General features: G+C 36.4%; 1 protein-coding gene across 3 annotated transcripts in view; it reads left to right on the top strand.

Moving 5' to 3' along the window:
• SRPK1 (SRSF protein kinase 1) overlaps positions 1 to 13,896 on the top strand; it is a 56,764-nt gene that overhangs the window by 31,886 nt on the left and 10,982 nt on the right. For all 3 annotated transcript variants that reach the window (XM_006860400.1, XM_006860401.1, XM_006860399.1), the window contains 7 exons: positions 5,670 to 5,776; positions 6,701 to 6,866; positions 7,989 to 8,014; positions 8,427 to 8,640; positions 9,031 to 9,438; positions 9,813 to 9,913; positions 13,700 to 13,807. In XM_006860400.1, the coding sequence (XP_006860462.1) occupies positions 5,670 to 5,776; positions 6,701 to 6,866; positions 7,989 to 8,014; positions 8,427 to 8,640; positions 9,031 to 9,438; positions 9,813 to 9,913; positions 13,700 to 13,807 (1,130 nt within the window). The remainder of the gene's footprint in view (positions 1 to 5,669; positions 5,777 to 6,700; positions 6,867 to 7,988; positions 8,015 to 8,426; positions 8,641 to 9,030; positions 9,439 to 9,812; positions 9,914 to 13,699; positions 13,808 to 13,896) is intronic.

Below are 13,896 nucleotides of genomic sequence, written 5' to 3'. Positions count from 1 at the left end.
ACCACAGGCTGGCGGTTTGAGGCCACTTTCTGCTTGTGAGGAGAAGAATGATGCTTTCTGCTCCCACAAAGATTTACAGCCTCAGATATCCTATACAGGGTCGCACTAAGTCACAACCTGCTTGATGGCACTTAACCTCAGAGATTAGAGTGTCCCTGTATAGGGTTTTCAAGGAGTACCTGGTGGGTTTGAACTGCTGACTTTGTGGTTGGCAGTCCAGGAGGATCGTAGTGTCTGATGTTGTTTTGTTGTTGTTAAGTGTTATAGAGTTGGTAGCTACCCTTTATAGGCTTTCCTAGGAGCTTGACCCTGCCGACCTGGTAGATCAAACTGACTTTGCAGTCCAGTGCATTAACTACAACGCCACACCAGGAGATAGTGTGGTCTCTTTATGATGTTCCATTAATTCATAAAAGTTGTGAAACTGATATTCTTATATATTGTTTCTTTACTAGCTGGAATATGTTTGTAAAGAAAATCTTTCCCTCATCATTGGTTTGAGTTTTTTTAACTTATGATTTGGGTGAAAGTTTTTTTTTTTAATTTAATAATTCATATCATTTTATTTCATACTGTTAATTACAATTCCCACAATATAACAGCACTCTTCTCACTTCCTACCTGTGTTTACCATTTCTTTTTGTTCTTCTTTCTTATCCTAACTTCCTGCATCTGAGCTTTATTCCTGGGCAAATGCTGCCCTTTTGATTTTGAGGAGTGTGTGACTATCTCCCAGGTGTTCCTGTTCACCATATAGGTCTGTCTGTTTGGCAGAAAGTTGAGTTACAGGGACGAGCTCAGTTCCAGGCTAGAAAGGCTAATAAGTCTTTTTTAAGACTATGTTTTGTTCCCCATTTTTCTCCTGATCCACCCAGGACTTTGTATTGTGATCCCTTTCAGAGCAGTCAGCCAGGGTACCATCTGGTTCTGGTTTCAACCCACTGTATTTGAGTAAATTCCTACTCATAGCCAACTCTATAAGATTTCCAAGGCTGTAAATCTTTATGGAAGCAGATTGCCTCATTTGTTTCCTATGGAGTGGTTAGTGAGTTCAAACTGCTGACCTTTCAGTCAGCATCCCAACACTTAACCCACTGTACCACCAGGGCTCCTTGGATTTATTTACAACACATACAGATATGTGTGTGAGAATATTATATGCCAAACCTATGTATGGCTGTGGGTATAGTACCATTCACTTAACCATACTTTTCCTCTTGCCTGTTTACTTATGTTGTCCACTGGTAGATAAATGCATGTTAGTGGTAACGCAGGATTGGGTGAGTAATAGTGTTGGGCCTTTGTTGTCTGTGACTCTTGTGTATTTCCCTTGTCTTCTTTTTCTTCGTGATATTGTGCTGGTCACCACCTTATGGTATGTTGTCTTTCCTTTCACCCAAATTGATAGGTGAATGATCTGAGTTTTGCCAGACGCATGCACCAGTGCTTGATGTTATGTTGTTAGTTACCATTGAGTTAGTTCTAACTCATAGTGACCCTGTGTACAACAGAACAAAATACTTCTATCATGTGTCATCCTCACAGTTGATGCTGTGCTTAAGCCCATTGTTGTAGGTACTGTCGGTCCATCTTGTTGAGGGTCTTTCCTCTTTTTCACTGACTCTCTACCAAGCTTGTGTCCTTCCTCAGGGACTGGTCCCATCTGACAACATGTCCAAAGTATGAGAAACGACGTCTCCATCCTTGCTTCAAAGAAGCATTCTTTGCTTTTCAAAACAGATTTAGTCCATTTTCCAAGTCAAGATACTGGACATTATTTTTATCCCATCAGGCTTCCTAATGAAGCTTTCTAGTCATTGCCCTTTTGCTGTAGATTGGTTTTGTCATCATATAAATGGAGTTTATACAATATATACTCTACTGTGTCTGACTTTTTTGTCCAACAAATTTTTTTTTTAATTTCTTCATGTTATTTCCTAAACTAATTCATTCCTTTTTATTGCTAATTGAGATTTTGTTTTTTACTATTATGAATCAAGTTTTCGTTTCTTTTAGGTCCTGTTTTTTTTGTTGTTGTTGTTGTTATTGTTACATCCCAAGATATCTTTGACAGTTTATTATCTGGGACATAAAGATGCTCCAGACACATCTTGTACTTTATACTATCCCAAACCTGGAGCCAACCATTTCTCTAATGAGCCCTAATTCCTTTTCCTGAATCATGATGCCCAGAATCTAGAGATGTGCATTGCTACCAGGTTGAAATGCTTCACCTTCTGACTCATCCTCTCACCCTTTTTGGGTAATCCCAAGAAGCCTCGGTGGCACAGTGGTTAAGTGATACAGTGCTTGCTACTAACTGCAGGGTCAGCAGTTTGGACTCGCCAGCCTTTCCATGGATGAAAGGTATGGCAGTTTGCTTCTGTAAAGATTTACAGCTTCAAAACCTCTAGGGCAGTTCTCCTCTGCCCTATAGAGTTGTGAGTCGGAATTGATTTGACAGCAATGGGTTTGGTTTAGAAAGTTATCCCACAGTTTGCTTATTAAGCTCTTTGATAGATTTTATTTTTCCCTCGCTGTGTTTCTCATTTTAGATAATTTATTGCTATGCCTTGAAGTTTGCATTTTTTTTGCCTGCAGTGTCTCAATCAGCCATTAATGCATTCCCGGTGTATTTTTCAATTATCTTCTATGTCTCCAACTTTTTGAATGTATGGTATACAATATCGAATATATGGAAACTATTCTGTGTCTTTGCCTGCCAATTCTGTTATATATGTCAGTTCTGGATCAGTTTCTATTCTTTTTTGGGGGGCGTCAGTTTTCCTGCTTCTTTACCTAACGTTTAATGACTGAATTTTTCCTATCTGTGGTGGGAACAGGTATTGTGTCCATCCCTTTGTGAATGTTGGGCACTCTTTTCTCTAATTGGTTGTTTTCTTCTGCCTGGTAATTTCCTCACACCTTTGTAGTTGTTAGTACTATGATGAATACTTGAGGGAGACTATATGCAGATCCTCAGGGGACTTTTATTTTTGTAGTTCTCTTCTTTCTATTTCTTCTGTGACGTCTTGTTGTTATTGAGTTTCGTGGAGTCTATTCCTACCCATAGTGACCCTGTATAGGGTTTCCAAGGAGCAGCTGGTGAGCTTGAAACGCCGACCTTGCAGTTCAAACTCTATTTGTGGGTAAATGCGCCAGACTGCAAAGCCGTTTGAACTGCAAGGTCGGCAGTTCAAGCTCAACAGCTGCTCCTTGGAAACCCTATACAGGGTCACTTTGGGTCGGAATCGACTGGTCAACACTTTACAACAACATGAAGTCTAGCTACCATGATCTCTCCAGACTTTTTAAAGAGGTTTACTGTTTTACACTTCCAGTAAAGTTCTAAATGCTGCACTTTCTCATCTACATTCATCGATTTTAGTCTGTTTTTATTTTAGCCACTCTGGTGAGTTTGAGGTGGCATCTCATTTTAATGTATTTATTGAAGGTTGTCATGACCTTTAATACTCTTTATTTTATAATTCCTTTCTGACATTACTTTATTTGTTTAAGGAAACCAGGCCAGTTGCTTTGTTCCTTAATTTAGATTTGTCTGATTATTTCCGCATATTAAGTTCAGGTTTGAATCAGAATCAGGTCGACAGTAACAGGTACTGTGTTTTTCTCTACTACATGGATTATGTTTTGTTCTGATTGTGTTACACCAGAGGAAACATAATGTGAATTTGTTCAATCAGTGATGTTAAGTTTGATCACTTGGTTAAGGCAATGTTTTCCAGATTTCACTATTGTAAAAATACCTTTTTCCATTTATAATGAACAATTTTGTGTCAACATTTTAGTGTCAGTATGGACTCATCCTATTTCTAATTTCAGTTGTTAATTTTTTTTTATTATTTGAAGGGTAAATGTATTTGAGCTTATTAAATTTAGAAATACAAGATAAAGTAGAAAGACAAGGTAGAAACTGAGAAGGGATATTTGCAATATCTATAACTGATAATGGATTAGTATCAAGAATATATAAAGACAGAGTGGGAGAGGCGCTGTGTGCTGACAACCTGAGGGTACACCCCTTTGTTGGTTGATGATGCATGGAGGGGATTGTAACCATGGCAATGAAATGATGTACAATAGGATGAGTGTAAAGCTAATGTTCTCCCATGTAAACTATCACATAATTCACACTAAAACATTAAAAAAAAGAATAGATAAAGAAATCCTACAGATTAATAAGGAGAGCACCTATAACTCAGATACAAACAGACATTTCACAGAAGAGGAAACACATCACAATAAATGAAGAGATATTTCATTTGTAATCAGGGAAATACACCACATAAGACCACAACAAGATAGCATTTTATACTCATTCAATTGGCAAAACTTCAAAATACCGAAAAGCTGGAGAGGATAGGAATCAGGGTATTGCTTCCTTATACATTGCTGCTGGGAATTTAGAATAATATAGCCACTGAGAGAAACAGGTTGGCATGGCCTCCTAAAGCATATCATTACCTTTCAAGCTAGCAGTTCTTCTAGGTGTACAAGTATATTGTTCTCAAGTGCCACTGAGTCATTTCCGACTCACAGCCACCTTGTAAAGGGCTTCCAAGGAGCGGCTGGTCATAAGTGATGTTCACTCTTCACTGTTTGATGTTGAAATGGTCTCAAGTTTGACCATTGATAATAGTCTTCCAGCTGGTTCCTATTTCTTCCTGCCATGTTTTCTTACTTGCTGGCAAGGAATTTCAGGTTCACATCTTTTCCCAGTCAATAGCCTTTTCTCCAAGAAGCCCAGGTTTCCTTTAAAAACAAAAATCTGGACTTGAGTTTATCATGTGTGAGGGGGGCTTTAAAAGGTTTGTGGAAAAATGAAATTAAAAGAGAACAGACTATTTGAAGCCCCCTTGTATATCTTGATTTTTTTAGAAGATACCAACATCACACAACTAATATATCTGCTTACCATATGTACTAACAAGCGTCAAGATTATTCCTGCTGTGTGGTATGATTAGACGCTCATACAAAAAGAGAACACATGGTGGCGCTAGAACCAAGATTAATTTTATATAAAAGACTTGTTGATTTACTTCTGAAAAAGCAGCTACTGAAAACCGTATATGGAACACAGCTTTACTCTGACACTATGGGCTTACTTTGAGCTGGAATTGACTTGTTGGCAAAACATAAGGCAAGTCCGTTTCTGTTTTGAAAAAATGTTGGCATTTGCAGTTTTTTAGTTAAGTTTTGGTATATTGTCTTTTGTTAAGGCAAAGTATGTTTTTCTTTGCTTTAAGACTAGATTGAGACCAATTGAAGATAGGAGTTGTTAACCCTGGACATTAGTTTAGACATCAGGGAAGAAACTGCTTTATCTGCTATAAACAGCAGTTTGAATTTAATGTTTTCACTAATTACATTTGTACATTTTACTTTTTCTTTTATCACTAGTGTTTTAATGTGCATAGTTTTATCATAAGTCAACTCAACCCTCACCTTTACATTTTCTGTTTTCAGTGACTATAGTGTTAACTTTAGTAATTTCAGAATACTAAAAGCCTTTTTTTCCCCCCACCCAAAAGTAATAACATTTTATACTGAAAGAAGATAATATAATGGGATTTTCATTGAAGTAGAACACATCTTGTTTTGCCCCTGTTCTTTTGTGCCTTCTTGTTCCTCCTTAACAAATCTCTAGATATCTGCATGGTGTTTGAAGTCTTGGGACATCATCTGCTAAAGTGGATCATCAAGTCAAATTATCAGGGGCTTCCACTGCCTTGTGTCAAAAAAATCATCCAGCAAGTATGTATCTTATGCTTTCCTATGTACGTTTTAAAAATTGTTATGTTTTTGAATACTCTTCAAGTGATTAAGAGTTTATTTTAAATAGGATTTTTGTTATTTTAAGAACTATTTTTTAAATTTATAAAATTGTATGTTCATACTTAGCTCCTAGTGATTTTATTTTAAGATGTGTAGCATCACCATTTTCTTCCAGATTCATCTTCCATGGTGATTCTTAAAAGGAAATTGTATGATGAACCAGACTTAGAAACCAGAAGTTCTGGTTGTAAACATTAATTATGTAGAATAAAATAGACATTTGTTAGGTTTAATTATTACCACCTCTTTATATGACATTACATTATTCATGGATATTTTGTCATATTCTAAAAGCCCTCGATACACAGCTTAGAATTTACCGTTGATGTTAAGTGCTGTCAAGTCGGAACAGAATTTACAATTAGGAAAATATAAATACTTCAAAGAGCAAATGATTTGTTTGGGTAAATGTGTCTTGGTGGAAAGAGCTCTAAACTGAAAAGCAAGACACTTCAATTCTTCATCAATAAGGAAATTTGAATTATCTAAATCTAAATCTCTGTGATCACCTATGTATCATAGCCTAGTGTTAAACATTTACTCACAGTTTTTATAGTGTACTTAGCTAAACTATATCTCCCAAAGAAGTTAGCTTTGTAAAATATAGGAGAACTCTGTATATCAATAAACTCTTGCTGGTGTTCATAGAATTTACAATGAATATTTCTGACTAAGTTTTTGTTTGGGCTTTTTAAAAAAGAACAAAAAAAACCTTTATTCTCTATAGAAACTCTTATAGTTAAATTTTTTTTTTTTTTTTTTTTAATATGCTGTGACTTCTTCCTTCTCCAGAAAGATGTGTATTCTATGCTCACAACCCTTTCCTGCTCTATTCCCACTCAGGTATTACAGGGTCTGGATTATTTACACACCAAGTGCCGTATCATCCACACTGACATTAAACCAGAGAATATCTTGTTGTCAGTGAATGAGCAGTACATTCGGAGGCTGGCTGCAGAAGCAACAGAATGGCAGCGGTCTGGAGCTCCTCCACCTTCCGGATCTGCAGGTATATTTTCTTGGAGAATTGTGCTGTTCTTCTTAGAAGAAATTAAGATAAATTATTTTTATTCTAATACTAGGCTGTAAAATACCATTCATTTATTGATTAATAAAATGTGATAAATAGCCCCAACCTTTAAGAGACTGACTTTATTCTGAGTGTTGTTCCCATATGGTTATCATGAAAGTTGATTTGTGTTGTTGCTTTGAAGTGCTTTATTTTGTGCTTTGATGATCATTGCATATGTATACCTCTTACCATGATCCCATGTGGTTCCTATGGATCAGGGATCTCTGGAGTGGCAAGTAAACATTAGGAAGGGCAAGATAACAGTTTTAAGAGCTTGGGTTTAACACTGGAATTGGATAGACCTGGTTTGAATCCTGTCTATACAATTGTTTGGGTGACCTTGGCTTCATTTTCCCTCATGTATTTTATTGGGATTAAACTTGATGCTAAATCAATTAATAGTGAGAGCCACACAATACTATGTGCTAACAAATAAATGATTTATGACTATTGACCATAATGAGTTTGATGATTTTTTTTCCATTTAAGGTAATGTTTTAATTCTAGTACTTTAATTATACTTGATGAACTGCCTTGATACTCACCTTGAACTATCAGTTATTACTGACTTCCTTTACAAAGGAAGACTGAAGATGCTACCTTCTGCCTTAGCTAAATTAATATCCATAATATGGTGCAAGGTATTGCCTTTATTACTTTGTGAAAACTGGCAAGTGCCAATGATGGGAGCCCTAGAAGGACTTTCTACTAAGCAAGTAACATGGGGCTAAGAAATAAAATAGTTCTAACAGCATAGGTAGTGGAAACCAGGAATAGTGGAGATATGGCCATTTACATACATTGATGCTATCTGGGGACGAATTTAATCTATTGGAATTTATTTTAAGTTTGTTAATGTTAAGATATACTGTTTTTTCCTTTAAAAAATGAGCATGGCTTTCTTCTAAAGTTGCTTTAAAAAACTAGTTTTCTCTGCAGTGTATGTTGTATAAGAATGAGACTTTTCATTGTGGTAGGATGTCTTATCTGAACCTTAAGTTTATATTGCCTTCTGTGCCAGAATTCTTACTTGGTTTTCTTTTGTCTTTCTTTTTTCAGTCAGTACTGCTCCCCAGCCTAAACCAGTAAGTATAAGGTGTTTCTGTACTTAATTCTGATCTATGGGCGGCATGGGATCCTCTGTCATGGATGGTCACAGTTTGTTTAGAGTTTGAAAGTCAAAGAAAAAGATATTCCTGCGCTTCTGTAATTTTCTCCAATAAATTCCCATGCACTTCAAGGAAGTTTGTACTGATGAGACTTCTATAAATTTGAGTGTATCTTAGACTAACCAATCCCACAGGCTCTTCAGAAGACCAAGATTTGTTAATTTTGTTTTTTTATTTTGTGTCATTTTTAAAGTAATGAAAAACTTAAGTGCTTTGTTAGGGAAAGAGTGAAATTTAATTAGGAAGTAATTAAAGTTAACAGTTATCTCCAACTGGGGGTAATGGATTAGCCACCTGAAGGCTTTATTTGTTTGTAATCTCCGCCCAGGCTGACAAAATGTCAAAGAATAAGAAGAAGAAATTGAAGAAGAAGCAGAAGCGCCAGGCAGAATTACTAGAGAAGCGAATGCAGGAAATTGAGGAAATGGAGAAAGAATCGGGCCCTGGGCAAAAAAGACCAAACAAGCAAGAAGAATCAGAGAGTCCTGTTGAAAGACCCTTGAAAGAGAACCCACCTAATAAAATGACCCAAGAAAAACTTGGTATAAATAGAGCATCACAAAACTTACTTTTTAGCAAACTTTAACATTATTTTATCATTGTTATATAATATAATGATTTCATGAGTACAGCACATCTCTGGGGGTGTCCTTATACAGTAATAGTACAGGATTTGTAATAAATATTAGGCAGGTAATATTCAAATTTAATTTCTAACTTTTCTCAGGAAATAGAATATAGAGTAACTTCATTAGCAGTTGGGTAAGGTTAAGAAGATCTTTGTCCTTCCATAAATAGGTTTTAGATGCTCAATCATGTTTTAATGTTACCCAATGTCAATTCTAGAAAATGTTTTAATCTTGTCAAGAAATGTTTCTGTTCTTTCACTCACACACATACACATACATCCTTTTTGTTTGTTTGTTCCTTAGAAGAGGCAAGTACCATTGTCCAGGATCAAACACTTATGGACCGTGGTGTTGTAGAGGGTGGTGCAGCAGAAATAAATTGCAATGGAGTAATTGAAACCGTTAATTATACTGAGAGCAGTAATAAAGAGACATTGAGGCTTAAAGAGGATCTACATAATGCTAATGACTCTGTCGTCCAAAATTTGAAGCAGGAACCTAGTTTCCTAAGCTCACAAAATGGAGACAGCAGCACATCCCAAGAAGTAGACTCTTGTACACCTTTAGCTTCTGAAACATCGGATATCATGGTGTGCCAGACTTCCTCAAATGTAGACCAGGACATCAGCCAACTTCAAGAAAGCATTCGGGCAGAGATACCTTGTGAAGATGAACAAGAACGGGATCATAATGGACCACTGGACAACAAAGGTACCTATGCAGATATACTTACCCAGTACTCCTTCACTGGACAGCATACTCCTGAATATCGGTCTAGATGAGAAAAGACTTTTGTGTCAATAAAATGATAAAGCAGGTGTCCGAGTCACCATCTGTGTATAAAACTGTAGCCAGTTTGAGCGTTATCAACCACTTTATTGGATGCACAGCACTTGAGTTGTTACTGTGTGAACAGAAATTTTATAACTCAAGAAATGCCAGGTGTTGCTGTGGTCTTTTATCTTAGAAAATTTACTGTAGGTTGCCCACTAGACACCTGAGTGTATTACCTTGGACAGCTGTGTTAGCCTTTAATTATTCAAGGCTATAGTTGTAGTCTTATTGATGCTACTTATTGTCTATAGGAAAATCCACTGCTGGAAATTTTCTTGTTAATCCCCTTGAACCAAAAAATGCAGAAAAGCTCCAAGTGAAGATTGCTGATCTTGGAAATGCCTGTTGGGTGGTAAGTTAAGCTTGTCTCCATGCCCTGCTTTGAAGTGACCCAGAATGGGTGAGAATCTGGACTTAATTATGTTAAAATAAGAAAACAACTGTAATTCTGTACCTGGATTATGATTTAATAAATTTTGTTGGTGCTTTTTTCCCCCTCCCCTCATTTTTTTCTTCCAGCCTTTTATTTTGGAAAACTTGAAATATATTTGCCGAAGTATGGAGAATGGCATAATAAAAATCATTCCTCCCCTTGTGCACATGTACCCCATTACACTCCACCCCCATCCCCGATACCTATTTCCCAGGTTCAGTAATGTCAACCTCTGGCCACTTTTGTTTTGGGTGCATTACTATAACCTCTATAATGCTCGGAAACCCACTGCTGTTGAGTCCATTCTGACACGTAGTGATGCTGTGTAGCTTCCTGAGGCTGTAAATCTTTGTGAGAACAGAAAGCCTTATCTTCCAAGGAATGGCTTATGGGTTTGAACTGCCAACTCTGTGAGTTTGTGGTTAGAGTGCTTCCCCTGTAGTACTACCAGGCCTCCTTTCTTAATGCTTGTGTTGGTAAGGTATCCCTACTTACCGAATTAGCTTCTAACTTTCTAAATTGTAACCTCATTGTATTTCACTTTGTTATCTTTTGGACACTCCTTTGTCAACTAAAAATTTACATGATATTAAATTACATCCTTAATTATATTAAGTTATGTGGCATATGAGGGGGCTTCAAAGGGTTCATGGAAAAATGGGATGGTTTATTGTTTGGCTGAAAAGTGGTCTCCAGAAATGGGTTCAGTTATAGGTTGGAAGGATGTCTTAGGCCAGAGTCCATGGGCCTCACCAGTCTCTACAGACTAGTGGTGATGGTGATGGTGATGCGCCGTCTGGCCTTTTTTAATCATTTTGAATTTTATTGTACGTTTTTTTCAAACTCTGGCCAGAGCCTTTTATTGTGTCCTGATCAGAGGGGTGGGGGTGGTAGCGATAGCTGAGTACCCTGGATTCTTGTGGTCTTGGACTGTGGGTTTCATGGTCAGTTAGTCCTGCAGTCTCATGATTTCCTTGATTTTTTTATTTTCTTCACTCTTTGCTCTGGCTGGTCAGAGACCATTAGTTGCATTCTGGGGGACTATTTTTAATGGACATCTTTTAAAAATTCACAGAATGGTTTTGCACATCAATGACATTACTCAAGGAGCCTTGTGCTTTATAAACAGGAATGTTAACCATGGTTATTGAGGCAAAAACTTCAGTGGGTTTAATGTTCATTTTTATCATCTCAAATTTTTGAATCCTTGTAGCATCTTGTACCTAATGCTTCCTACACCAAAACAGTCTCTCATTTCTAAATTTAATCTAAGATACTGTGATGAGCTTTTAAGAAAAAAAATTCAGTTAAGAGTTTAGCACTAGCTTTTAAGAATGTAGAACACCTTTCTAAGTGATTAGGATTACTTCACCTCATGGTCCAAGCCACTGCTTACCCTAGGCTGTACTTTTCTATACACAGGACTGTCATAATCTCCTCTCACTCTCCCTTCTGCCATTTTGCCCCCTATAGACCATTGACCACAAAAGTGATCCTGTTAGTCATGACACATGGACAGAAAACCTTGCAGTGTGCTCCCTCAGAATGAAAGTCAAAGTCTATACCATGGTCCACATACCACCCAGGAACGAACAGTTGCTGTTTTCCTTGCCTGATAGTGTATGACTTACTCATTTTTTCCAGGTTCCTGTTCAGATGTCATTTTACCAGGAAAATCTTCCCTTTCTTACCTAACATAGTTAGAAACTACCACTCTCCAGACACATAAACCTTCATCCCGTCCCATAGCATTTACCACAATTTGATACTACATATTTGCTTCCTTAATACCCATCTCCCTAGAATGTATGTTTTTATCACTTAAAGGGATGTTTTTGTTCATCATAGATGCTAAAAAAAAAAAAATTAAGTAATTAAATAAGTTTTAGAGAAATATAAGTATAATGACTCTTTGCTAAATAGCACTGTTTCATGTTCTGTCAGACCATTGTATCTCGAACACTTTTCTCTATGACTCTTTCATACTTGGAACCATTTTCTTTATTGTGTTGATGAAATCTTGCCCCACTGATAAAACAGAATTAAATCACTTTTTTAATATACTTGAATTTTTACTTATTTTTTTTTACCAATTCTGCAAATACATACTTTTACAGATTTATGTATCACTGCTGCAGTCATCATACTCTTGCCTTTCAGGTTTTAATGATTTCACATTTACATACAGTCCTTAGCTAAACTGAGTATTATTTTACGATTCCTTTTCCCATCCTATGTAACACCACATTGCATTTGCTTAATTTTATTTGCACACTTATCATTTAATTCAGCTCCACACTTTGACCCAGTGGCAAAAATATCACTTTATTCCGTACATAGAGATACAACAAAGAGCTCTGTCCTGGACCTGGAGTCTTCTGATCTATGCTCATCGTCTGAATAGGCTGCCCTGGTCGGCCTGCCGTGTTAGTTTCCAGACGCATTGCTGCTAAAGATCATTGTTCATCGGATTTTCTCGAAACTTTGTATGAAACCTTTTCTTTATTTTGAAAGCCTGTAGGATTGTCATCGTCCCTAGTATTTAAAATTTCACAGTGATTTCTGTTCATTAGGTCTGTTTTTATCCATTTTGTTCTCAGTGTGGCCTTTCAGTTAGGATTTTTTTCTTGACTTTTTAATTCTCTCCTAGGTCTCTCTCCTTTATTTCTGACATCTAGTTAACTCAGATGTTTGACCTCCTGTAAGATTCTCTCATCTTCTCACCTTTCTCTCTTGTTTTCTGTCCACACACTGGAAGATTACTAGAATAATGTTCTCAGATGTCATATCATTTTTCTTAAAGCACATTTTCCTATTACTGTATCTCCACCCTGCCACCCACCCAGATTATTCTGAAGCCCCTCATAAATTCTTTAAAGGAAACCTTGCTTTTTGCTTGTCACATCTAAAAATGTTCATTAGTAACAAATGTTCATCAGTAATAAATGTTCAGTCAGCCTTCTTCAACAATCTCAAACTTTCTTTCAAGTTTGATTATTTGAAGTCAGATTCAAATACATTCCATGAAAGCAAAATTACATATTATGTCTCTTAAAATTTTTACTATAAAGATTTCCCCATTTCCACCCACCCCCCCAAAAAATTTTTTGTTAAGGAAACTCCAGTTGTTCTGATTATATCTCCAAGGTGCCTAACATGTTGTTTCCTCAAGAATTTTTATAAGTGGGATAGATAGCTCAAGGACCATATTCAGGCTTGATAATTTTTATGGTGATGAAAAGAACACAAGAGAATTAGGGCAAGGATTTTTCATGGGTGGTGGTGGTTTAAAGTTTCTTGGAACTACAAGTCTATCTTTTATTTTCTCATACTTAAGCGCATAGGAGCGAAAAGTTTAAATTGAACCTAAATCTGTGTCACTTATCTTTTGAAATGCAATTTAAAAATTTTAAACAAATAAGCAATTTGATTTTTCCTTGGGGAAAATCGTTTTCTATTTCTTAAAAATAGTGGTGTTCCCTAAATCTGTGTACCTATATTAAATTTCAGGTAATCCATTTGCAAAAATAATTTGGAGTAGACTGTATAAAGCATAAGTGCAATTTAGAACTAATTGCATCAAAATAATACATAAGATTATCTAAAGGGAAAACTTTAGGAAAAAAATATTATTGAAAAGTCTTAACTTCTTATGTTTTAGAATAAGTAAATTAAAAAATACTATTTCCTTCTCCGTTTACTCAGCACAAACATTTCACTGAAGATATTCAAACAAGGCAGTATCGCTCCTTAGAAGTTCTCATAGGATCTGGCTACAATACTCCTGCTGACATTTGGAGCACAGCATGCATGGTAATGTGTTTTGCCCTTGGTCTTTCCAGATAGGTGGTAATTGCATACCTTGCCTTATTTGCTAATTTCAGTAGACCATCAAATTAACA

Source organism: Chrysochloris asiatica, unplaced genomic scaffold, assembly GCF_000296735.1.
Source record: "Chrysochloris asiatica unplaced genomic scaffold, ChrAsi1.0 scaffold00038, whole genome shotgun sequence".
Lineage (NCBI taxonomy): Eukaryota > Metazoa > Chordata > Mammalia > Afrosoricida > Chrysochloridae > Chrysochloris > Chrysochloris asiatica.
The sequence above is the reverse complement of the archived record's forward strand: the minus strand, read 5'-3'. Positions and strand labels throughout refer to the sequence as shown.